This window comes from Erinaceus europaeus, chromosome 1, assembly GCF_950295315.1.
Source record: "Erinaceus europaeus chromosome 1, mEriEur2.1, whole genome shotgun sequence".
Classification (NCBI taxonomy): domain Eukaryota; kingdom Metazoa; phylum Chordata; class Mammalia; order Eulipotyphla; family Erinaceidae; genus Erinaceus; species Erinaceus europaeus.
This window is the reverse complement of record NC_080162.1, coordinates 76,548,272-76,574,821: the sequence shown is the minus strand read 5'-3', so window position 1 is coordinate 76,574,821 and position 26,550 is coordinate 76,548,272. Positions and strand designations below refer to the sequence as shown.

General features: G+C 40.1%; 2 protein-coding genes and 1 non-coding gene across 5 annotated transcripts in view; 1 reads left to right on the top strand and 2 right to left on the bottom strand.

Moving 5' to 3' along the window:
* The window catches only part of CBFA2T2 (CBFA2/RUNX1 partner transcriptional co-repressor 2), a 97,974-nt gene that overhangs the window by 31,714 nt on the left and 39,710 nt on the right, over positions 1–26,550 (bottom strand). For all 3 annotated transcript variants that reach the window (XM_060188537.1, XM_060188528.1, XM_007522677.3), the window contains exon 2: positions 372–515. In XM_060188537.1, the coding sequence (XP_060044520.1) occupies positions 372–515 (144 nt within the window). The remainder of the gene's footprint in view (positions 1–371; positions 516–26,550) is intronic.
* Positions 8,331–26,550, top strand: part of CDK5RAP1 (CDK5 regulatory subunit associated protein 1) — a 221,811-nt gene continuing 203,591 nt past the window's right edge. The window contains exon 1 of the mRNA XM_060188515.1: positions 8,331–8,351. The gene's annotated coding sequence lies outside the window, so the exon portion shown is untranslated. The remainder of the gene's footprint in view (positions 8,352–26,550) is intronic.
* On the bottom strand, positions 12,031–12,165 carry LOC132542649 (U4 spliceosomal RNA). Its single transcript, XR_009553613.1, has one exon. It is a non-coding gene; the product is annotated as a U4 spliceosomal RNA (small nuclear RNA).

Sequence of the window (26,550 nt, the reverse complement as noted above, 5' to 3'; positions counted from 1 at the left end):
AACAAACAAGCAAACAAGAAGTAGAAGGGAAAAGGGAAGGGAAAGAGAAGTTGAAAAAGAAAATGGAAGATCACGCAGTGGTACACCCAGTGGAGTGCATATGTTACAATGTACAAGGACCTGGGTTCAAGTCCCTAGTCCGCACCGGCAGTGAGGAAGCTTCATGAATGGTAAAGAAGTGCTGTAGGTGTCTTTCTTTGTCTCTTTTTCTATCTCCCCCTTTCTTCTTGATTTCTATCTCTATCCAATAAATAAATAAAGTATTAATAAAAAAAATTAAATGCCGAGAAGCATATATAAACAGGTTAATAGCAGTCATTTAAATCCAAATATGGTCTTAACTATAAACCCAGGTAATTAAGAGGTCTCACATGCTGTAGGAGTAAATGACACTGGTCGTGGTCCTCCAGGATTTATAGGTGGAAGGGGTGGCATGGTGGGAGGTGAGGATCTTGACTGTATCTTCACTTCCACAGGCGATCCAGGCATTGCTGGCACCCTTTTCTCAGGACCAACTGTAGAGAATAAAAAGAAGATCAGAGTTTTCTATAACATAATATAAATGACCATATGTATGGAAAAATTATTTTATGAGAGAGAAAGAGAGAGAGAGAGAGAGAGAGACCCCTCTCCCATGCTGCTTTGGCATAGGCAATGCCAGGGATCAAACCTGGGATCTCAGATATACAAGGAATGTGCTCTATGCCTCCTAGAAAGTGACAATTTTTAAAAAAATTTATTTAAATATTTATTTTCCCTTTTGTTGTCCTTGTTTTTTATTGTTGTAATAGTTATTGTTGTTGTTATTGATGTCACTATTGGATAGGACAGAGAGAAATGGAGAGAGGAGGGGAAGACAGAGGGGGGAGAGAAAGACAGACACCTTCAGACCTGCTTCACTGCCTGTGAAGCGACTCCCCTGCAGGTGGGGAGCTGGGGGCTCAAACCGGGATCCTTGAGCCAGTCCTTGCACTTTGCACCACCTGCGCTTTGCCTGCTGCGCTACCACCCGACTCCCTGAAAGTGACAATGTTTTAAATGTCAACATATTTTTCTAAAGAACTGAGAAATTAAGGTGTAATATTCTTTTTTGAGCAGGAGAAATAACATACTGGTTATATAAAGGTTTTCATGCCTGAGGCTCCTAGATCCCAGATTCAATCCTTGGCACCACTATAAGAAACAGTTGAGTAGTGCTTTGGTTCTATTTAAAAATTTATTTATGGGAGTCGGGCGGTAGCGCAGCAGGTTAAGCGCAGGCGGCGCAAAGTGCAAGGGCCTGCATAAGGATCCCAGTTCAAGCCCCCGGCTCCCCACCTGCAGGGAAGTCGCTTCACAGGTGGTGAAGCAGGTCTACAGGTGTCTTTCTCTCCCCCCTCTATCTTCCCATCCCCTCTCTATTTCTCTCTGTCCTATCCACCAATGACAACATCAATAACTACAACAACAATAAAAAACAACAAGGGCAACAAAAGGGAAAATAAATATAATAAAAAATTTTGTTGAGTGTAAAACATTAATTTCCCAATAAAGAAATTTTTAAAAATTTATTTATTTGAGAGATAAGAAAGAGAATCAGAACATCACTCTGGCACATATGTTGCTAGAGACTGAACTTGGGGCCTCATGCTTGAGAGTTCAATGCTTCAACCACTGTACCATCTCCAAGACTACAATTTTTCCCTATTAAAGTCTTGTCACACTTAATAATAGGGCCAGAGCAACCACAGCCACCTTTAAATTGAGCTATGGTCGTCTCAGGAATTCTAATTGTATCGATTAAGTACCACACATTTATTCTCCAATAACCACTGAATTCAACTTAAAGATCAAGAAACCAAAGCCAACAAACTAATGTGACTGTTAATCTTTTATTTAATAACTATAAAGATAATACATATAAAACAATCATGGCACTGGAAAAAAGGTACATCTTTGTATACTCGTGGGGGTACCTCTTAATGAGAAGACAGCCCAATATTATTTTTGTTTTACTTTGTAGAGATCACATTTTGGATAAAGATTTATTGACTACAGAGTCATTCAAGGAAGTAATGCCCCCAAGTTACAGATCCCCTGGCAAAAACGTACAGTCTCTGAGAGCCATGTGGGCAACTTTCTGCCAGCTATTCCCATCTCTCTGTCCAGAACATTTTCTTTGTGGAATTGATGGCTGTCCTGTCTGATTAGTGGACTAATGAGCTGTTGCGTTTGCCTTTTTCTTCCTGACAGTATTTTCTCAATGCCCTTCAGTGAGCAGTTGACATGGTTCCAGCTCTTCCATCTGGGGCCCAGCTTTCTGGAGGGTGGGGGGAGAAGGGAAGGAAGGAACTGACAGTTGTCTCGCACCGTTATGTGTTGTGTACAGTGTGCAACAACCTAGAGGGAGCCTTTCTTCAGACCACCTGCCTTTACTGCAAGGGCGCCAAAGGCCCGAGGAGGGCTTAACAGTGAGATGTGTTTTTAACATTCAGCACTTGGCAGGAAGGAAAATACAGAGTAGTCCAACTGCAGAACACTGTGAAAGCTGAGATACGGGGCAAAACAGTCAGCAGAATACTAGTTATGGATGAAGTCTACTTTTGTTCCTTTAACTACTTAAAACCTGTAGCAGTAGTGTTATTCCCTGAGTCTCAAGAAATAACACTAAGAAGAAAGAAATCCAGGGGAGAAGCTAAGTGATTTAATGTAAAGCTTCCTTCTTTTAGTCCCTTTGTGGAGTTGGACCTTACAAATGCAATTTCACAATTCCCAGGCCAGCTTTTTCATTCAAATCCAGACAGAAACACACAGAGCTTGCCCCTGGTGCTGTGGTACTGCTATGTGCTATCAGGCAGGTGGCAAGGTGCACATCCTAGCTGTGAACGAACACTCACTCTCTCTCTCTCTATCTCTATCTCTTTAAAGATTTTATTTATTCATGAAGATAGAAGGAGAAGGCGAGAGAGAGAGAGAGAGAGAGAGAGAGAGAGCGCCAGACATTAGTACACGTGCTGCCAGGGATTGAACATAGGTCCTCATGCTTGAGAATCCAATGTTTTATCTACTGAGCCATCTCCCACACCACCTGAAAACCCTCTCTCAGCCCTTGAATTTTCACTGTTTTTGTCTGGTGTTTTGTTGTTGTTGTGTTTTATGTTTCTTCACTGAGAAACTTCACTACTCTGGACTGACTTTTACAGAAAAAAAGAAGACTGATAAGAAAACATATCATAGGGCTGAAGACTCCTCCAGTGCTTTAAACCCGGGTCACACATGGCAAAGCAGGTGTGCCTTCAAATGAGCCATCTCACCAACCCTGAATCTTCATTTCTTACCAATTATCTATGTAAATTTTATCAATTTCTTTTCACTGTTCTGGGACCTTGTTTTATTTTCTTCTTCTTCTTCTTTTCTTTTCGTCCTCCTCCTCCTCCTTCTTTCTTCTTCTTCTTCTTCTTTCTTCTTCTTCTCCCCTCTTTAGTTCCCTAAAGCACTGCTAAGCTCTGGCTTATGGTGGTGCAGGAGATTGAACATGGGACTTTGGAGGCTCAGGGACAAGTCTTTCTGCATAATCACTATGTTATAACCCCTATCCCCTGGGCCTCATTTTCAACATATATAATAAGAGATTACTTGGCAGAAAAGATGTTAATCATTAGAGTTAATGGATAAATTAAAGCTGTGTATAAAAAAGATGCTGAACAAACAATGATGATTGGAGAGCTTTAGAAAGCCTTGTGTCAAATTCTGACTAACTTTTTAAAATTTTTATTTATTTTTTAAATATTTATCTATTCCATTTTGTTGCCCCCCCCCCTTTTTTTGGTAGTTATCATTGTTGAATAGGACAGAGAGAAATGGAGAGAGGAGGGGAAGACAGAAAGGGGGAGAGAAAGACAGACACCTGCAGACCTGCTTCACCGTGAGAGGTCGCCCCAGTGATAACCCTGGAGGCAAAAAAAAAAAAAAAAAAGGAAGACACATCTAATACATATACTCAACAAGATGGATAACTGTCAAAAACATAAGGCTAAGTGCAAGATGCCAAATACATAACAAAAGTACATTCTGTAATAGCCTACTGACATGAAACTTTAGATAGAATTAGTGACAGAAACCAGAAATGTGGCTGCCCAAGACCCATGGTACATCTTTCTATGATGATGAAAGTAGTCTATGTCTAGATTGTAATGGCACTAACAATTGCATACAAAAGTCAAAACATGGGCAGAATACATAAAATGGATGATTTTTATTTTATTTTCTTCATGGAGGTAAGGGGTAGCTGAAAGTCCCATAAAGTAGAAGCTAAGAAACTGCTGAACTATTCCAGTATAAGCTACTACTAGACACTCATCTTTCAGAAATGTGTTAACAATCATTCTACTACTTTGAGAGTAACAAAAGGGTCTTTTCCAATGCTAAGGACTTTAATATTCAAATATATGTCGTGGCTTCCTGTCAACATCAAAACCATGTTGATAACCTTAATGCAAGTTAAAAGCAGCAGCAACAAAGATGACCTGGTAATGTAAATAGGGGAAAGTGAAATATGGATTGTTGCTGCCCAGCTCCAGCAAATGTTTATTTAGAAAAATATAGTTATCTACTCCAACTGCACACCATCTGTTTCAAGTCTCCACTAAGCTGATATTTCTCACATGAACAGAAATGACTTAAATTACACTTGATTAACATTTCCCCCTCCCACCCCACCTCACCCATCACTGAGGTTTCATTGCTCTGGGTCAACTTTCTCAGAGAGAAAAGAAATACAGAGGGAGAGCCATCATAGCACCAAAACTTCCCCCAGAGCCATGGGGGTTGGGATTTGAACCTGTGTCAAGTGCATGGCAAAGCAGGCATATGTCAGGTGAGATGTCTCCATGGCCCTTGTTAGCATCTTGCCTACTCATGGAGGATATTCACAATCTAAACTGTTAATTGTATAGCACTAGTGTTCTAACATAAACACATGCAGCCAGATAGTTCAGAAAATGTACACTAATAAAAGTTAACTCCATAGTTTGTGGTCAATAAAATCCTTCCCCCCCCCCGGAAACAGAGAAATTAATTTTTCACAGTCAATAAATTTTACTATTTTTTTCTTTATGGGAGGGTTTAACTGACTACAGTACAGTTACTGACAGAGTACAACATCTCATCTGTGATAGGTGTCTGCAAATCACTCTCACCTCCAACTTTTTGTCACCAGAGTTTTCACTGGAGCTCAGAGCCTGCACAACCTCACTATTACCAGTGATTATTGATTATTTTCCCCCTTTCTTTCTGTTTTGATGGGAGAAATGATGAAGAAAAAGAGTGGGGTGGGAGGGAGACACCTGCAATATTACTCATGAAGTTGTCACCCCCACAGGTAGGGACCTGGGTCTGGAACCTGGGTCTTAACACAAAGTAATGTGTGCCCTACCAGATGCAATCTCCCCCACCCCCAAGCACTACTTAGCTCTTGGCTTATGTTGGTGCCAGGGATTGAACCTGGGACCTCAGAGCCTCAGGTATTAAAGTCCATTGCCTAGCCATTAGGAATCTCCTCAATGTCTAGTTAATGACGTTTTTAGATTCATGCCCAGCTCTCTTTGGTTCCCTCTACCAATGTGCTTGTGCTACGATTTCTCTAACACTGAACCTTCTAGAATAATAGGAGTAAATCCTGACTGTTAAACTCTAAAATTTCATCCTGTGTACACACTTAGTATGAGACAATTTACACACACTAATTAAGCTAACATGATCATCTCTGACAGATGGGAGAAAACTTAAGTACTCAGAGAAAACCCATAAAGAGATGGAAAGAATGTATAAAATGCCTTGTAGTGGTCTTGACTGGGAATCACATTCCCCCCCCTTCATCAGCATCCTAACAATATTGAATGAAACATTAAGAGCCTGCTATAAAATGTAAAAGCATGGTGGTCTAGGAGGTGGCGCAGTGGATAGAGCGTTAGACTCTCAAGCATGAAGTCCTGAATTCAATCCCTGGCAGCACATGTACCAGAATGATGGCTGGTTCTTTCTCTCTCTTATCTTGCTCATTAGTAAGTAAATAAAATCTTTAAAAAAAAAATTTAACGAAATAAAATAAAATGTAAAAACATGTTATCCTTCCCCTAATCTTGGTGACAGAACTGTTAATCTTAAAAATTCATACAACTTTACATGATACTAGTGAGGGTAAGGTATGAATTCATCAGCACCACTTAAAAATTCTTTCTCGAGTGCCAGTGGTAGCAGCAGGTTAAGCACATGTGGCGCAAAGTGCAAGGACTGGCAGAAGGATCCCGGTTTGAGGCCCCGGCTCCCCACCTGCAGGGGAGTCGCTTCACAGGCGGTGAAGCAGGTCTGCAGGTGTCTTTCTCTCCCCATCTTCCCTCCTCTCTCCATTTCTCTCTTGTCCTATCCAACAACAAAGGCAATAATAATAATAATAACTACAACAATAAAAAAGGGCAGCAAAAGGGAATAAATATTTAAATTACTTCTCAAAAATGTTATTAATATATCATCACCCACATAGTGAAGGCCATATATTATAGAAATAATGAATCCATTTGTCATTTTAACTATAAAGAAGCTGGACATTTTTATTTTGTAATTACTGAGGCCAATGCAAGCATCAAATCTTTTGTTTATCTAACTCACTCCATAGGACTTTCCATCCCAAAGAGGCTATATTTATCTATATCCAACCTCCCTCAAACACAAATGGCTATTACTTTCAGACAGAAAAATATTTATTTTATTTAATTTTTAATTTTTTTATATTTATTTCCCCTTTTGTTGCCCTTGTTTTTCATTGTTGTTTTAGTTATTGTTGTTGTTGTTGATGTCGTCATTGTTAGATAGGACAGAGAGAAATGGAGAGAGAAGGGGAAGACATAGAGGAGAAGAGAAAGACACCTGCAGACCTGCCTCCCAAATACTATGTTCACCCACTCTGAAGAATAAGTAGCCAGTCCATCACTATCTGCTGTGGGGTGGGGAACCTCAAAAAATATCTTCAGGTGTAGCAGTAGCAAGAACCAGAAAGCAAGCCCTATTCAAAAGTGGAAAAATGCTGGACAATACCTCTGATTGGCTGGTCCATCATCTGTTAAAGAACTTTTGGTTCTTAGTGGACTTCTTATTACTATTATTGGATAGAGACAGAAAGAAACTGAGAAGGGAGGGAGGAGTTACAAAGAGAGACACTTGTAGCACTGGCTCACCACTGGTGAAGCTTTCCCTGCAGGTGGGGAATGGGAGGGAGCTTTAACCCAGGTCCTTGCACACTGTAACATGTACGCTCAACCAGCTGCACCACCACCTGGCTCCTTGACTAATTATTTTTTAATGAATAATGTCATTGCTAGATAACTAAGAAGTGTTCTTGGCAATGGTTATTAAATAAAATATGATATTAAACTAATTCAACATTTTTTAAAATAAAGCTATTACATTTTTTAAAGTTTTTTAATAAAATATTTATTCCCTTTTGGTGCCCTTGTTGTAGTTATTGACGTCGTCGTTGTTGGATAGGTCAGAGAGAAATGGAGAGAGGAGGGGAAGACAGGGGAGAGAAAGACAGACACCTGCAGACCTTGCTTCACCGCAAAAGCGACTCCCCTGTGGGTGGGGAGCCAGGGACTAAATAAAGCTATTGTTACAGAGTCCCTACTCTCTTAGCATAACTGACTCCATCTTGACCTGAACCTGAACCTGTGAAGCCACTTTACTAGCCAACAAGAAATAGATCTTAGTGTTCTAAAATTACTGATTGTTGATTGTTTCCATAACAGGTTGTCCTGACCATAGTAACAGACCTCCCTAACCACTGTATGCTTCGTTTCTGTAAGCTAGCTTGCTTCCTGCACCTACCCCTATAAATGACTGTGCTACACTGAGCTTGGGATTGTACTCTGAGCAGCATTTTAGCTTCGAGTGTAGTCATCGCTGGCTGGCTAATACTCTTAAATTTGGCTGAACTGGTCTTGGGTGGTCTCTGAAGCATACCTCATAAAACTACTAGAAATTTTTACATACTTATCAAATTACATTTTAATTGAACAGTTCTGTTTTTTTTTTCCGCCATCAGAGCCGTTGGCGTGTAAATATATATATATTTTTTGCCTCCAGGGTTATTGCCAGGGCTCAGTGCCTGCACCACAAATCCACTACTCCTGGAGACCATTTTTTCCCCTTTTGTTGCCCTTGTTGTCTTATCATTGTTGTGGTTATTACTGTTGTTGTTGTTGGATAGGACAGGGAAAAACAGAGAGGAGGGGAGACAGAGAGGACAGAGGGGGGAGAGAAAAATAGACACCTACAGACCTACCTGCTTCACCGCCTATGAAGCGACTCCCCTGCAGGTGGGGAGCCGGAGGCTCGAACCAGGATCCTTTATTATTTTTTTTAATTAAGTTATTTATTTATTTATTTTCCTTTTTGTTTCCCTTGTTGTTTAACATTGTTGTGGTTATTAATGTTGTTGTTGGATAGGACAGAGAGAAATGGAGAGAGGAGGGGAAGACAGAGAGGAGGAGAGAAAGACAGACACCTGCAGACCTGCTTCACCGCTTGTGAAGCGACTCCCCTGCAGGTGGGGAGCCGGGGGCTCGAACTGGGATCATTACGCAGGTCCTGGCGATTTGCGCCACGTGCGCTTAACCCGCTGCGCCACCGCCCGACTTCCGAACCAGGATCCTTATGCTGGTCCTTGGGCTTTGCACCACTGTGTGCTTAACTCGCTGCGCTACCGCCCGACTCCCTGCATAAATAATTTTTTAAAAAGAAAATGACTCACCAGCAGTAGGTGGCACAGTGAATAAGGCACTGAACTTTCAAGTATGATGCACTGAGCTTGAATCTCAGCATCACATGTGATTTTTTTTCCTCCTGGTTTTCTCATAAATAAATAAATCTTTTTTAAAGTTTTTTAAAAATATTTATTTTCCCTTTTGTTGCCCTTGTTTTATTGTTGTTGTTATTGATGTCATCATTGTTGGACAGGACAGAGAGAAATGGAGAGAGAATGGGAAGACAGAGTAGAAGAGAAAGATACCTGCAGACCTGCTTCACCACCTGTGAAGTGACTCCCCTGCAGGTGGGGAACCGGGGGGCTCAAACCAGGATCCTTATGCAGGTCTTGCGCTTTGTGCCACTTGCACTTAACCCACTGTGCTACCGCCTGATTCCCATAAATAAATCTTTTTTAAAATGACTCAAGGGAGGTCATGAGAGGCAGCATGATGGTTCTGCAAATATATTCTCATGCCTGAGGCTCCAAGTTCTCAGGTTCAATCCCTCGACACCACCATAAGCCACAGTTGAGCAGTGCTCTGGTTAAAAAAAAAAAAAAAAAAAGACTCTGAGCACATGGTGTGAAGCATAAGGCCCAGAGTAAGGATCCTGATTTGATCCCGCACCTAAAGGGGGGTGGGGGGGTGGTCACTTCACAAATAGTGAAGCAGATCTACAGGTGTCTTTCTTTCTCTCCCCGTCTTCCCATCCTCTCTGAATTTCTCTGTCCTATCAACAACAACAAGGGCAATAAAATGGAAAGAAAACAACAACAAAAAACTGACCTCCTGAAGCAGTGGATTCTAGTGTAGGCACTGAGCCCGAGGGATAACCCTGGAAGCAAAAAAAAAAAAAAAAAAAAAAGGTTCGGGAGTTGGGCGGTAGCCCAGCGGGTTAAGCGCACTTGGCGCAAAGCGCCAAGGACCGGAGAAACGATTTGGGTTCAAGCCCCCACTCCCCACCTGCAGGGGTATCAATTCACAGGCGGTGAAGCATGTCTGTAGGTGTCTCTTTCTCTCCCCGTCTTCCCCTCCTCTCTCCATTCCTCTCTGTCTTACCTAACAATGACGACAATAACAACAATAATAACAACAACAATAAAAAACAAGGGCAACAAAAGGGGGGGAAAAAGACTCAAGGGAAAAGGCAATTTATATCACAGAGGAATGATTAAGTAAAGGTTGAAACTGCATGCATGTTAATGCAAATGATGAAAACATTAAAATTATAATCATGAAGCTATTTCAACACTTGAAAATGCCTATGACACAAAGCCATGTAGAAGTTTTCCACAAAAAATTATATAGGAGCCAGGTGGTGGTACAGCTGGTTAAGCACACACAATACTATGTGAAAGGACCTGCACAAGGACCTGCAGTACGAATACAGTGCTCCTGGAGGCCATTTTTTCCCATTTTGTTGTCCTTGTTGAAGTTACTGTTATTGATGTTGTTATTGTTGGATAGGACACAGAGAAATGGAGAGAGGAGACAGAGAGGGGGAGAGAAAGATAGACACCGATTGTGAAGCGACTCCCATGCAGGTGGGGAGCTGGGAGCTCAAATCGGGATCCTTATGCTGGTCCTTGCTCTTTGCACCACGTATGCTTAAGCTGCTGCGCTACCACCCGACCACCAGCAAATTATTTTTTATTTTCTAACTTTTTAAAATATTTATTTTATTTATTTATTCCCTTTTATTGCCCTTGTTGTTTCATTGTTGTAGTTATTATTGTTGTCATAGTTGTTGGATAGGACAGAGAGAAATGGAGAGAGGTGGGGAAGACGGGGGGAGAGAAAGATTGACACCTGCAGACCTGCTTCATCGCTTGTGAAGCGACTCCCCTGCAGGTGGGGAGCCAGGGCTCGAACTGGGATCCTTATGCCGGTCCTTGTGCTTTGCGCCACTGCGCTTAACCTGCTGTGCTACAGCCCGACTCCCAGCAAATTATTTTTTTATGGAGGTTATTTCATTTCCCTTTAATTCTATCTTGTTTATTTATCTGGTAGAGACAGAGGAAAACTGAGAAGGAAGGGGGAAAAGGGAGGGAAGAAGAAAAAGAGACAGACACCTGCAGTAGCCTCCCTTCATTGCTCCTGAAGCTTTCCTCCTGGGGGGTGTTGAATCCTGGTCCTTGTGCACTGTAACATGTATGTTCTATCAGGTGCACCACCACCTGTCATCCCCTATAGCAAATTCTTACACAACTAAGCACACTGAAAAGTGGCCTGCTATCTATGTAGAGTAGGCAATTAAGTCTGTCTAACTTGCCTTTGCAAGTCAATATTAACAGTCCTGTTCAAATTACAAAATAAATCACCATCACCTACTTTCATCATTGTTATTACTTCTACAGCTCTTACCAAGAAGTCAACTGATAAAGCTGGCTAGACTTTACCTGATGTAAGAAATATTCTCATTTAAAAAACCTAATGACACAAACCAAATGACAATGATAAGTCTATGCAACCAAAGAAGGAAAATAAAAAGCAGATCCGTAATTAAATACATGGTATGGCTAACAAAGGAGGGGATACAGAAGAAAAAAAAGTTTCCCGATATTAAGACAGTTGTCCTCCAAGGGATAAAAGTACAGAGAATGAAAGAATACACCTCACAGGACTGGTGAGATAGCATAGTGGTGATGCAAAAGAATCTGGGCTCTGAGGCCCCAGGAGCAGTACTCTGCGCTCTCTACCCATCTTCTGTGTCTTGCTCATTAAAATAAATACATAAACAAAAACTGTTCAAAGAAAAAGAAAAAAAGAAAGAATACACTTCACAGGATGGTTTCCAATTCTATACCAAAGATGCGGGTAGAAAGAATAATGGTTATGCAGACTCTCATGCCTGAGGTTCTGAAGTCTCAGGTTCAATTCCCCACACCACCATGAGCCAGAGCTGATCAGTGCTCTGGTAAAAAACCAAAATAAACAAACAAAAAAACCAAATCTCTCCCACCAGTAGAGTTATACTTAATTCAAAACAAAGTAACTTAGGATTTAAATGTATCTAACCAACACCCCTTTATGACTTGCTATTTAAATTCAACACTCAAATACATATAATTTTATTATTTTTAGAAACAATGATTTAAAATATTTACTAAATATGATTTACTTCATGTAAAATACTAAGACTTTTCAAATAAACATATCTTTAACTTAGAAACACCCTATAATTTCATCAAAGACTATATTCAAACTACTGATTCATGTAGATCTACACTGACACTATAATCCAGGGTGGTGTACATACAAGTCCTAAATTACAAGTATCTCCTCTAGAGACTTCACACAGTCTATCTTTCTAACACTCATCAATTAACAATAATTGCACCTCGGATAAACCTCATTGGCTAAGATACTGCCACTGCACAAAGCTTCTAACACTCATCTTACTAGCTCACTGGCTTAAAATTTTTAAGGCTAACTATTTAGTGTTTGAGAATAGGAAACAGAGAGCTAGGTAAGTGGCATACCTGGTTGAGCACACATGTTTATAAAGCACAAGGACCCAGGTGGGGGGGGGGGTGTCCCCACCTATAGGGGGAAAGCTTTACAAGTGGTGAAGCAATGTTATGGCTGTCTCTCTGTCTTTTTCCCTATCACCCCTTTCCCTCTCAATTTCTGTTGTCTCTACCCAACAAATAAAGATAATAAAAATATTTAAAAAGAAAAGGATAAAAAGGAATTTTACAAAAGAGAGAAAATAGGAAACAGATGGCCTACACAGCATAAACCTTCTCCAAGATTAGTTTTTACCAACCACATGTGGTTGAAACCCAGATCTATACCTACAGATTAGTGAGCAATGACTTGACAATTATTCAGTGTGACAGCTGTTTGTAACACTACCAAATGTGAGTTTTTAAACACAGGCTAACACCTCTGGTTCCAGTGGATTCAAACAAAACACACACACACACACACACACCATCCAACCACATACACAAAGAACCTGCATCACAATATAACAACAAGTATAAAACAAGTCTTAGCAAAGAAATTCCTAGAAGGTTAAGACTTAGAAACTAGATAACCAGCAATGAACAACAGATATATACACTCCCTTTAACCCAATATCATGGCTTCAGGATGTATTTTTATTAAGAAAATTAAAACATTGTATTTACTGGTGACTGTAAGACATTAATCCCCCAATAAAGGGGAAAAAATGTTAAAAAAAAAAAAAAAAAAGATGATGGGAGTAGGGCAGTAGCGCAGTGGGTTAAGTGCACGTGGCGCAAAGCACAAGGACAGGCGTAAGGATCCTGGTTCAAGCCCCTGGCTCCCCACCTGCAGGGAAGTCACTTCACAAGTAGTGAAGCAGGTCTGCAAGTGTCTATCTTTCTCTCACCCTCCTTGTCTTCCCCTTCTTCCTTCATTTCTCTCTGTTCTACCCAACAACAACAACATCAATAATAACTACAACAATAAAACAAGGGCAACAAAGGGAAATAAATAAATAAATGAAAGATAGATATCATATATCCCCCAAATGTGACACCCAATGAATAGAAGATACATCATCTATACAAAACTGTGGCCAGGGATGCACACCTCTCATCTATGCAAGAAACATAAGGTCATGTCAGAAAAAGAGAGTATGTTTTCTTTATCAATGTCAAAATGAATAGGAGAAAGAAAACACCATGTCTAGCTAAGTGCACATGAAATCTAAATGCAATTGACCTGACCCTGGACTAATCCCCTACTATAAGCAGGAGGGAAGAAAGGGAAAGAGAAAGAGAGGCAGCTGTAGAACTGTTGACTGCTTGTGAAGCTTCTCCCTACAGGAGCTTGAACTTGAGTCCTTGAGCGTGGTGAGGTGTGCACTTACCAGGTACACCACTGCACAGACCAGCTTGGTGTTTTTCATTGGCATTCAATTAAAAAAAAAAAAGAAAGAAAAAAAGTGAAACACCTCCCTCCCCCATAGAAATATCTGCATTTTATACACGAGTCCTTCCTAAATGAAAAGAAGTGATTTTTTTTTTTTTTGGCCTCCAGGGTTATTGCTGGGGCTGGGTGCCTGCACCATGAATCCACTGCTCCTGGAGGCTTTCCCTTTTGTTGCCCTTGTTTTTAAGTGGCATTTTTTGCCATTTTTATCAGATGCTGCATAATAGAGAACACTGAAAAATTCTGTTCACATCACAAAGTCCCCAATGCATAATTTGTTCACTTTTTGTTTCATAAAAGTCATTTGTTGTTTTTTATTTTTTGATGCCAGGGTTATTGTTGAGGCTTGGTGCCAAACAGCTGCACCACTTCCAGTGGTCATTTTTTCCCCTTTCCTCTCTTTTAGATAGAGGGTGAGAGGAAAAGAGGAGAGACACCTGTAGAATTGCTCCACTGCTTGTGAAGTTTCTCCCCTACAGGTTAAGACTAGGACCTTGAACCTGGGTCCTCACATGCTGTAATGAGTGTAATAAGTGAACCTCCACCTGACCCCTAAGGGGGAAAAAATTGATTTAATAGTAGATTAAAGGAGGGCATGATTTCATACAATAAACCTTGTCTCTCATGTATGTCCTGTCTCAAGACAGGTTTCTCCAATGAAAAGATATCCTAGAGATATTCCTAAATTTAGGTAAATCTAGGTAAATGCTATTCTTTAAAAAGAAATGGTAGCAGTTTCTTTTCAGGCACACAGGATAACTTCCATTAATCTTAGTTTTCCTGTACTAAAGTGGCAAATGAGTTTTCTAAATCTTTTTAAGGACTAATCCTACATTGGCTCCACTTCTGGGATAACTCAGAAACATTCTTTTAAATTTGTTTTATGCTTTTGCATATACATTTTAAGCACAAAAGAGAAACTATACTGTGTGATATCATTTGTGACTCTTCATATTGTAATATATAAATGCAACTTCATGTTAGTAACAAGCAACATATAAATATTAAGGCATAGTGAAAGAGACCATAGCAACAAAGCTTTCTTCATTGTAGTGGAGACCAGGTTTGAATTTGGGTCAAGCACATGGCAAAAAAGCTCACTATCCAAGCAAGCTACTTTACAGGCCCAAAAATGTTTTGTGGTAACTAATTTTTTTTTCTTTAAAGGTGTGACTTTGAAACATCAAGGAATTTTCTTTTTATTTATTTATTTAATTTATTTATTCTCTTGTTACCCTTGTTGTTTTATTGTTGTAGTTATTATTGTTGTTGTCATTGTTGGATAGGACAGAGAGAAATGGAGAGAGGAGGGGAAGACAGAGAGGAGGAGAGAAAGATAGACACCTGCAGACCTGCTTCACCGCCTGTGAAGCGACTCCCCTTGCAGGTGGGGAGCCAGGGTTCAAACCGGGATCCTTATGCCGGTCCTTGTGCTTTGCGCCACCTGCGCTTAACCCGCTGCGCTACAGCCCGACTCCCGTCAAGGAATTTTCTATAAAATTTAAAAATATTTAATCAGAGGAAAAAAGATCACAGTATTCATTGTTCTAGTGATATGCAGTGCTAAGGGCTAACCCAGGTGCAACCAAGGACCTCAGGCTTGCAAGCATGGACTCTACCCACTGAGCAACCTCCTTGGCCCGTCTTTGTTTATTACATGTTGCTCATCATTAAATTTCCTTCCTTTCCACCTAACAACAACAAAGGACTGTATCTGCATAACAAAGCAAAAACAACAAGACAAATCTTGTACAAACAAAAAGTTTATATGGGGGCTGGGTGGTGGTGCACCTGGTTAAACACACATGTTACAATGTGCAAGGACCCGGGTTCGAGTCCTCGATCCCCACCTGCAAGGGGAAAGCTTCACAAGTGGTGAAACAGTGTTGCAGGTGTCTCTCTTTCTCCCCTTCCATCATCTCCTTCCATCTCAACTTCTGGCTATCTCTATCCATAAATAAAGATAATTTAAAAAAAAGTTTATATGATGATGGCAGAAGACATGAGTAAATTAATAAATGAAAAGTTTGTATGATAATATTAAGGATACAGAACTGGGGGGCCAGGTGGTGGTGCACCTGGTTAAGCATACATGTTACATTGTGCAAGGACCTGGGTTCAAGCCCCCAGTTCCCACCTGCAGGGGGAAAGCTTTGCAAGTGGTGAAGCAGGGCTGCAGGTGTCTCTCTGTCTCTGTCTCTCTCTATCTCCCCCCTCCCTATTGATTTCTGACTGTGTCTATCCAATAAATATATAAAGATAATAAAAAATGTTAAGAAGTGGTCCGGGAAGTGGCGCAGTGCTAAAGCTTTGGCCTCTCAAGCATGAGGTCCTGAGTTCGATCCCCGGCAGCACATGTGCCAGAGTGATGTCTGGTTCTTTCTCTCTCCTCCTGTCTTTCTCATTAATAAATAAATTTTTTAAAAGTAGGATTTTCTTTTTAAAAAAGATTTTATTTATTAGAAAATACATTATTTATTTAAATAATAAATTTAAAAATTAATAAATAAATTTTAAAAAGAAAGTAGGATTTTATTTATTTATTAATGAGAAAGACAGGAGGAGAGAGAAAGAACCAGACCTCACTCTGGCACTTGTGCTGCCGGGGATCGAACTCAGGACCTCAGGCTTGAGAGTCCAAAGCTTTATCACTGTGCCACCTCCTAGACCATGAAAAATCTTACTTTCTTAAAAAAAAAAGTTAAAAAAAAAAGGAGTGGTCAGGAGGTGCTGCAGTGAATGGGTCACTGGACTCTCAGGCGTGAGGTTCCAAGTTTGGTTCCCAGCAGCACATGTACCAGAGAGATGTCTGGTTCTTTCTCTCTCCTCATCTTTCTCATGGATAAAAAAAGAAAAAGAAAGAAAAAAAGTATACAGAGCTGTTCTCAAAAAAAGAATAAGATCGGAAACCAAACTACTCAGTGCCAAGTGATCTTTTAGTAAAGATGCCAAACAATTCGGGGAATGGGCCGAATGTCTTTTAAACAAACATTATGGAACTGGGTATCTACAGAGGGGGAGAAAACCCTAACCTTAATCCTTTCTCCATCTACAAAAACTGATTCAAGGGCTGGAGAGAGTTTGTGGGGTAAGGCACTTGCATTACCATGCGTGTCACTCAGGTTTAAGTCCCTGCACAACACAGGTGGTGTGATGGCAATGGAGGAAGCTCCAGTGCTGTGTCTCCTGTTCAGTCTGTCTTTGTCTCTCTACCTGAATGATAAAGTGCACTGGAGTGGAGAAATCTTGCATGTGCACGGCTCAGTTCCCATCAAACAAAAGACACATTCAAGGGCGGAAAGCAGGAGTATGTGGAGAGTAACAGTAGCTTACAAAATAGATTTTCATGTCAGAGAATCAGAGGGCCTGGGTTCAATCCTCAGTACAACTGTAAGCCAGAACTGAATAGTGCTCTGATTTATTAAAAAATAAACAAAAAGCCACAACTGATTTAAGATGTATTATAGCCTAATACTCACAGTCATAAGGTTTTTAGAAAGAGAACATAACCTTATAATAAGCAAAGAATTCTTGAACAAGTCACAGAAAAAGGCACAAGCTATAATTTTTTAAACTGATAAATTAGACTATGGAAATTAAGGTTTCCGGGTCATCAAGAACTATAATTAGAAAATGAACAGATGGGCCATACTAAAAATTATTCATAGCTAGTATATCTAACAAAGAACTTAGATCTAATATAAAAAATTCTGACAAATTAAGAATCAAATTAACCTAATTTTTGAAAATGAGATTTGAACTGAGACCATTTAGATGAGCAAAATAACATTTTCATGCTAAAGCAATGTCTAATACATACAATTAACACAATCACTGAGGAAACGACCACTGAAATCACAATGAACTACCACCACATACTTGCAAAAATCACTAAATAAAGAAGACTGACCATATGTTAAAGAGCAAGTGGATCATCTGAAACTCTTTCATACACTGGACAGCTTTACACTGCTAACAGGCAGCCACTCTGGACTGTTGGGGAACTGTTTGGTAGTCCTTATAGTTACACATACACCTAGACTCAATGACTGAGTAATTCTACCCAAGAGAAATGAAAACGTGTGGTCATAAAAGAAAAGGCACACTTATTCATAGTTGAAAGCTGGAAATATCCCAATTGTATACCAATAGGTTAAAGGATAAATGGAAGAATATCCATACAATGCAAAACTGAAACATTAAAAAGGGGCTGGGTGGTGGTGCAGAAGGACCAACGTTCAAGCCCCCAGTCCCCACCTGTATGGGGAAAACTTCGAGGGTGGTGAAGCAGGGCTGCAGGTGTCTCTCTGTCTCTATTCCTCTCTATCTCTCTCTCCCCTCTCAATATCTGGCTATCTCTATCAAATAAATAAAGATAACTAAATAAAAAAGGGTCTACTGACTCAGCCAATTACATAGATGAAACTATGAAACTCAAAAACAAAGCCTCCAATTGATAACAAAGGAAAACTGACTTGAAACTTTTTCTTCAGATGCCCATTAAACACTACACCTTTCATTTTTAAAATTTCTTTATTGGGGGATTAATGGCTTACAGTCGACAGTAAAATACAATAGTTTGTACATGCGTAACAATAGTTTGTACTTGATGCAACCCCCACTATGTCCTCCTCTGCCATCATGGTCCAGGACCTGAACCCTGCCCCCCACCCCAGAGTCTTTTACTTTGGTGCAATACACCAACTCCAGTCCAAGTTCTGCTTAAGTGTTTTCCCTTCTGATCTTGTTTTTCAACTTCTGCCTATGAGTAAAATCATCCCATATTCATCTTTCTTTCCTGACTTTATCTCACTTAACATGTTTCCTTCAAGCTCCATCCAAGATGGGGCAAAGAAGGACACTACACATTTCTTTTTTTTTTTTAATATTTATTTATTCCCTTTTGTTGCCCTTGTTTTATTGTTGCAGTTATTATTGTTGTTGCTATTGATATCGTTGTTGTTGGATAGGACAGAGAGAAATGGAGAGAGATGGGGAAGACAGAGAGGGGGAGAGAAAGAGAGACACGTACAGACCTGCTTCACTGCCTGTGAAGTGACCCCCCTGCAGGTGGGGAGCCCAGGGCTCAAACCAGAATCCTTATGTTGGTCTGTGCGCTTTGCGCCACGTGCGCTTAACCCGCTGTGCTACCATACTCCCTACACATTTCTTAATCCATAATAATGGGCAGATCTTTCTTGTTGGGAAGGATAACAAAAAAATCAGATAGCAATTAGAGTAATAGTTACTCTTCACTTCTACTTATTTACTTGTAAATTATAACATTTATTGGGCGGAGGTAGATAGCATAATGGTTATGCAAACAGACTCTCATGCCTGAGGGCTCTAAAGTCCCAGGTTCAATCCCCCGCACCACCATAAACCAGAGCTGAACAGTGCTCTGGTTAAAAAATAAATTAAAAAATTTAAAATTATAACATTTATTGTATAGAAAGAATAGTGCAAAACACTGTATTTACACAACACCACCAAGAAGGCACACTACTCAGTCAGAAACTAAAACTCAAGGAGTTTTATATTTAATTAAAAAAAATTTTTTTTATTTACTTATTTCGTTTTGTTGCCCTTGCTTTATTGTTGTAGTTATTATTGTTGTCATTGTCATTGAATAGGACAGAGAGAAATGGAGAGAGGAGGGGAAGACAGAGAGGGGGAGAGAAAGATAGACACCTGCAGACAGGCTTCACCACCTGTGAAGCGACTCCCCTGCAGGTGTGGAGCTGGGGGCTTGAACTGGGATCCTTACACAGGTCCTTGCACTTTGCGCCACGTGAGCTTAACCCGCTGCGCTACCACCGGTCTCCCTTATATTTAATTTTTATATAAGATGGAACTAGGTGGTGGTACCACCAGTCTCCCTTATATTTAATTTTTATATAAGATGGAACCAGGTGGTGGTGCACTTGGCTTCTTCTTCTTCTAGCGTTTGCCCTTCCGTAGCCAGTCAACAGCGTCAGGTTGAGCCTGATGTAAAGTTTCGAGACCTCCTTTGAATCTGGAGAGGTGGCAGTCATTGACTATGTGGGTCATAGTCTGTCTGTAGCCGCAGGGGCAGTTCGGGTCGTCTCTGATAAGCACACACATTACCACGATGCTCAAGGATCTGGGTTCAAGCCCCCTAGTTCCCCCAGTGCAAGGGGGGAAGCTTCACAAGTGGCGAAGCAGTGATGGAGGTATCTCTCTCTCTTCCTACCTTTCCAATAGAATAAAAAAAAAATTTAAAGGTTACATATAAGGTCATATAGATAAGTAGAGATAAATGCTCTACTGGAAGTCAGAACCCTCTATTATAGAAAGAGGAATCTAAGGGGGCTGGGTGGTAGCATACCAGGTTAAGCACACATAGCAGGCACAAGGACCCATGCAAGGATCCCGGTTTGAGCCCCTGGCTCCCCACCTGCAGGAGGGTCACTCCACAAGCAGTGAAGCAAGTCTGCTGGTGTCTTTCTCTCACCCACTCTACTTCACCTTCTCTCTCAATTTCTCTCTGTCCTATCCAATAAGAAATGAAAAAAAAAAAGGCCTCCAAGAGCAATGTTGACCTCAAACCCCAGGGATAACCCTGGAAGTAAAAAACAAACAAACAAACAAAAAACACGTAAATTAAATGGTGCTCAAAAAGTTGTTATTACAGAACTAATGATATCTGTGCATTGTGATGAAAAAATTAATAAGAGAAAAAATGAGTTGGATAGAGTACATGCTTTCCATGTATGAGAAGACCCTAGGTTCAAAAAGAGGTGTGTGTGTGTATGGGGTGGGGGGAGTGAACAGACCATTGGTCATAAGAAACTGTCCATTCTTATTTGTTCATAAATATATATATATATATGATTCTTAATACAGAGCTATCTCTGACTAAAGTGGACTGTGGACTCTAGGGAGTTTTGTTTGTTTGTTTTGTTTTGTTTTTCCAGAAGACGGAAAAGTAGAAGCTATTATAAAGGAAACCATTTACATCCTCCAATGACAACTACAGAGAATCTTGGCAAAACCGGCCCACTGTGAGCTTGAAATATATGGGGGGAAACCAATTTTGAAAGTGTTGGTTTGGTTTCACACCAAGATTATTCTTCTCTCCCTACGAGAGATCCTCAATAATTAGCAATCCCAAAAGTACTTTCTTTTACTATTTTAAAAAATCTTTGTAAAGGCACATTTGGGAACCTGCTAGCTGAAACAACTATTTTAACAATGATACCAAAAAAACATAATCAGGTAGTCAACCGTGTTTTCTGAAAGGCTGAAGGGTTAAGAACAAAACCAACTAGAAAATAAATTCTCTTTGGCAAACATTTTAGTGATGCAATTAGCACCTACTGCATTCATCTGTTAAGATAGCTCAGTCTTATTTTGGTGTTAAACTAAAATTGGTATATGGAAGTTGGAATAAACATGGCAATAAATGAACTGGGAAAAGTACCAACTGTGGAATCTCCTGGACAATCCCACCCAATACAGACTGTAAGATAGAGCCTACTCTTATATTTGGAATGGTTTAACTTGTAGCCTTCCTCCAAACTCTGGTTCTCCATGTATGAATAGAAATGTGAATATGCACACCCATCCAAAAAGATCTGTGCACATATGTTCTTAGCAGCACGATCTGTAATAGCCAAAACCTGGAAGCAACCCAGGTGTCCAACAACAGATGAGTGGCTGAGCAAGTTGTGGTATATATACACAATGGAATACTACTCAGCTAAATGGTGACTTCACCGTTTTCGGCCGATCCTGGATGGACCTTGAAGAAATCATGTTAAGTGAAATAAATCAGAAACAGAAGGATGAATATAGGATGATCTCACACTTTGGCAGAAGTTGAAAAACAAGATCAGAAGAGAAAACACAAGTAGAATCTGAACTGGAGTTGGTGTACTGCACCAAAGTGAAAGACTCTGGGGGGGGGGGGGGGAGAATACAGGTCTAAAAAGGATGACAGAGGACCTAATGGGGGTTGTATTGTTATATGGAAAACTGGGAAATGTTATGTATGTACAAACTATTGTATTTACTGTCAAATGTAAAACATTAATTCCCCAATAAGGAAATTAAAATTAAAAAAAAAGAAAGAAATGTGAATATGCTGTGGCAAAAGCCTACAGCTGCAGCTTGCAGATGTCTGGCTGTTTGCTCTGTGATCAGCAACCATGCTGTCTGCCTTGCTGGCTCCCTCCTAGTCACTGACTCATCAGTCAGCACTCTTGCTGTGCCCAGAGGACTCAGAGGGTTTCTTCCTGTAGGATAGCATCCTTTGCAATCAAGCAAAAAAAAAAAAAAAAAAAAGACTGTATCAGGAATAGACTGTCATCATGGAAATTTCAAGATTCTATTGTTATTGCCTCTTAATGATCAACTCTTGCAGGAGAAATGCTGATATTTCAGTTTTTTCCATAAGAAGAAAAATATTACCACCTGGGTATTATTTCCTATCCCCTGCAGAGAGCTGTTATGAGAAAAATGTTTGGGAGTTAAAAGCACGGTATAAATACAGGGTTGTATTATAGTGGAGACTGACTGCAAACACCACAAATGGAAGATATATGGGCACTCTGGCAGAATAAACAACCATGTGTGCCATCCCAGCAAACTGAATTTCAATATATATCTATACATTAAAAGGAGATCACTGACAAAAATTAAACAAATAGTCTATGAAACAAGCTGTACTTTCTCTCTAAATCAAACTGTTCTGCCTTGGTGGCAGGCTTTGAAATATTCTACACTTTAAGGTCACACCTCTTCATTAGCCCTCTCAGGTAGTTGACTGAACTTTGAGAGACTGCCACATCCTGCTCCCACAGTTCTCTCACATCTGAATGATGCCGTTTGCCATACTGTACAAGTAACTTGTGTCTTTCTCCACCAGAACATGTTAAGTTCTTTGAGTTCTTTACTTTTATAATCATAGCGCCTACCTAGAGTATGACATACTCTTAATTCCAGTTATCTAAAGCACAGTAAAAGGATTTCTACATCTGGGACAAGGGGAGAAGCTTCATAAGTAGTAGAGCAATACTGCATTGCAGGTCTCTCCCTTTTTTAAATCAATCAATTAATTAATTTACTTGATAGAGAAAGGCAGAAGTTGAGAGAAGGGAGAGAGAAAGAGAGACACCTGCAGATGTGTAAATATATATGGAGATACTAATTTCTTCAGTCTAGAACAGACTATCAGAACTTACTAATTTCTTAGTACTATAATAATAAAAGCTTGGAAAGCCTGCAGTGGAGGTTTAAAATCTTTAAATATTAAGTAGAAAAGTGGTGTTAATAGCGACAGCAATTGAGGCATTAGGAAAAAAAATAATGACTAGAATAACTGCTTCATAACTGTTGACTAGAAAATAAATGTTTCAGAACATTGATATCAGGTAAAACATTATATCCTGAGAGAGAAAAATAACACAGTCACCTCACATAGCAGTCAGTCTGTGTAAACACCATATGGCCTGCTAATTTAATCAAAAAGAATCCGAGAATTTATCTTCCATCCTGCAGATAAAAATGAAAATAAAGTTGCTAGAAATACTTGAGAAATTCTTCTGCCACCCCCAAATGTTTAATGAAATATACAGTACTCAGACGTAATCTTTCTTTTTAACCTCCCTTTGAAAGCACAAAAATGCTTTATAGGCCATCTTTAAAATAAGAGTATCAGTCAAAAATCTTTTCATTAAGCACATCATAACTTCGCATTATCTCCCTCCACAGGTTCAAATGTTCTAGCTCTCTCCTATCCACCTACAATAAAGTTCAAACCTTTATCATCTCTTCCCTAGACTATAGTAGTCATCTCAAAATGATCTGTCTTACTCTTAAGATTACCTTCACGAAATTTATATTTTGCCCAGACACACACACACACACACACACACACACACACACACACACACACACACCTGATCAAGTCACACTTTCCTGCTTAAGAGAGAAATTTAAGATTCTTAATTCTATTTTATTTTTTAATATTTATTTATTCCCTTTTGTTGCCCTTGTTGTTTTATTGTTGTAGTTATTATTGTTGTTGATGTCATCGTTGTTGGATAGGACAGAGAGATATGGAGAGAGGAGGGGAAGACAGAGGGGGAGAGAAAGAGAGACACCTGCAGACCTGTTACACTGCCTGTGAAGCGACTCCCCTGCAGGTGGGGAGTCGGGGGCTTGAACTGGGATACTTACTCGGGTCCTTGTGCTTGGCGTCACCTGCGCTTAACCCACTGCGCTACCACCCAACTCCCTCTTAATTCTATTTTCTACAGGACTAAAGTCTACTTTCTGAAACACAATACAGAATACATATATTGTATAACATAGTCATTGAACTACTTCTCCATCTTATTATCTTCCTTTTTTAACTTCATATATACTGGACCTCTTTTGTTAAATGAAGTATGTATTTATTAACAAGAAAGGGAGAACTAGAGTATATCACTTTGGCATATGTGGTGGAAGGGATCTCACACATAAAAGCCTAATTCTATACCCACTGGCCACATCCTGACTTGCAACTGGGACTCTTTTTCCAGGTAAACTTAATTCATGGGTCATTTCCTGATTCACTATGTCAGGAAAAAAGTCTCTACTAGATATGTATTTTCTAACTAGGTGGTTAAAACAAGGTAATAGTCCAAGGTCTTTCTTTTGTGTTTAGGTAAAAGGTGTAAAAGCATAGAACTTTGATGGTGGGTATGATGTGGAACTACATATCGTAATCTTAAAATATAAGCCACTATTTTTTAAAAGATTTTATTTATTAATGAGAAAGATAGGAGAGAGAGAAAGAACCAGACATTAGTCTGGTACATGTGCTGCTGGGGACTGAACTCAGGACCTCATGCTTGACAGTCTAGTGCTTTAACCACTGTGCCACCTCCTGGACCACATAACCCACTATTAATCACAAATAAAGAAATAGAAAAAAATGTGTGAAAGGATTTCAATCTAATTGGGACCTAAGGATATGAAGGAATCTCATACATGTGGCCCCTCAGAAAAACAAAACTTAACTGAGAAGACTGCAGATTTATAGAAGAACCAAAGTTCTCACCTAACCAATGAATCAAGAATCTCTCCCCAGACTCAACCTAGTGAATGTCTGCTTGGACTCTGGCTGTACTTTTCCCTCTTGGCACTCTGCCTAAAAATACAAGCCACCCCAAATACTCAAAAGACACACCTGTGGCTTACTACAGTCTGTGTTTTCACACTGTAATTTCTTTGCTATTCCCAAATAAACTCAACTTTTGGTTATTTCCCTTGTTACAATTTACTTCTTTTTAAAAAATGTTTTATTTTAATGAGAGAAAGAGAGACAGAGAGAATGAGAACTGCCTAGCTCTGGCTTTTGGTGGTGCTGGGGATTGAACCTGGGACTCCGGCATCTCAGGCATTAAAGTCTTTCACAGAACCAATATGCTGTCTTCCCAGCTCACAGTTTACTTCTCTATGTAGGTTGACAAAAGCGCAGCAACAGTTTCATTCCACTTTGGATCCTCCTGCAAATTTCATGGCCTTTGATTCTTACATCTTACTGATATAAAAGTTATTTTTAATCTTTTATTATTTATATCTAGATGCTCAATTGAATAGAAATGATAGTGGTCCAGAAGATGGCATAGTTGATAAAGCATTGGATTCTAAAGTATGAGGTCCTGTGTTCCCGGCAGCACATGCAGCAGAGTGATGTCTGGTTCTTTCTCTCCTCCTGTCTTTCTCATAAGTAAAATCTTTAAAAAAGGAAGGAAGGAAGGAAGGAAGGAAGGAAGGAAGGAAGGAAGGAAGGAAGGAGGGAAGGAGGGAAGGAGGGAAGGAAAGATTGTTTCTGATAAAGTGCTTCACCCACCCTCATAACCCCAGCTCCTCGGTCTCCTGCATGTGCAATTTCACTGCTCCCAGACTGATTTTTCACTCTTTTTATTTCAGATAAAAAGAGTCAAGAGGCACCAGTACACACCCATGTAGGATCAGAACTTGAACTCATGTTGTAAGCATGGCAAAGCACATACCCTTCCAAGTGAGCTATCTATACATCCTAGAGAAGTATGAATGATTCATATATATCTTTGCTGGGGAGATAGCAGACTTTCATGCTTGAGGCCCCAAGGTGCCAAGTTCAATCCCTGGTATTATCATAAGCCACATTTGAGCAATGCTCTGATTTAATAATAATTTAAAAAATCAGTGGTCCTGGAGGTGGCGCAGTGGATAAAGCATTGGACTCTCAAGCATGAGGTCCTGAGTTCAAGTCCCAGGAGCACATGTACCAGGGTGATACAACTGGTTCTCTCTCCTACTATCTTTCTCATTAATAAACAAAATCTTGGGAGTCGGACGGTAGCGTAGCGGGTTCAGCGCACATGGCACAAAGCGCAAGGACCGGCCTAAGGATCCCAGTTCAAGCTCCTGGCTCCCCACCTGCAGGGGAGTCGCTTCACAAGAGGTGAAGCATGTTTGCAGATGTCTTTCTCTCCCCTTGTCTTCCCCTCCTCTCTCCATTTCTCTCTGTCCTATCCAGAAACGATGACAACAATAAAAAAGGGCAACAAAAAGGAATAAATAAATATATATATATATAAACAAAATCTTTAAAAAAATTATATGTGCTCACTTCGGTAGTACATTTACTTAAAAAACAAAACAAAAGGGAGTCGGGTGGTAGTGCAGCAGGTTAAGCGCAGGTGGAGCAAAATGCAAGGACCAGCATAAGGATCCTGGTTCGAGGCCCCAGCTCCCCACCTGCAGGGGAGTCGCTTCACAGGCGGTGAAGCAGGTCTGCAGGTGTCTATCCTTTTCTCTCCCCTCTCTGTCTTCCCCTCCTGTCTCCGTTTCTCTCTGTCCTATC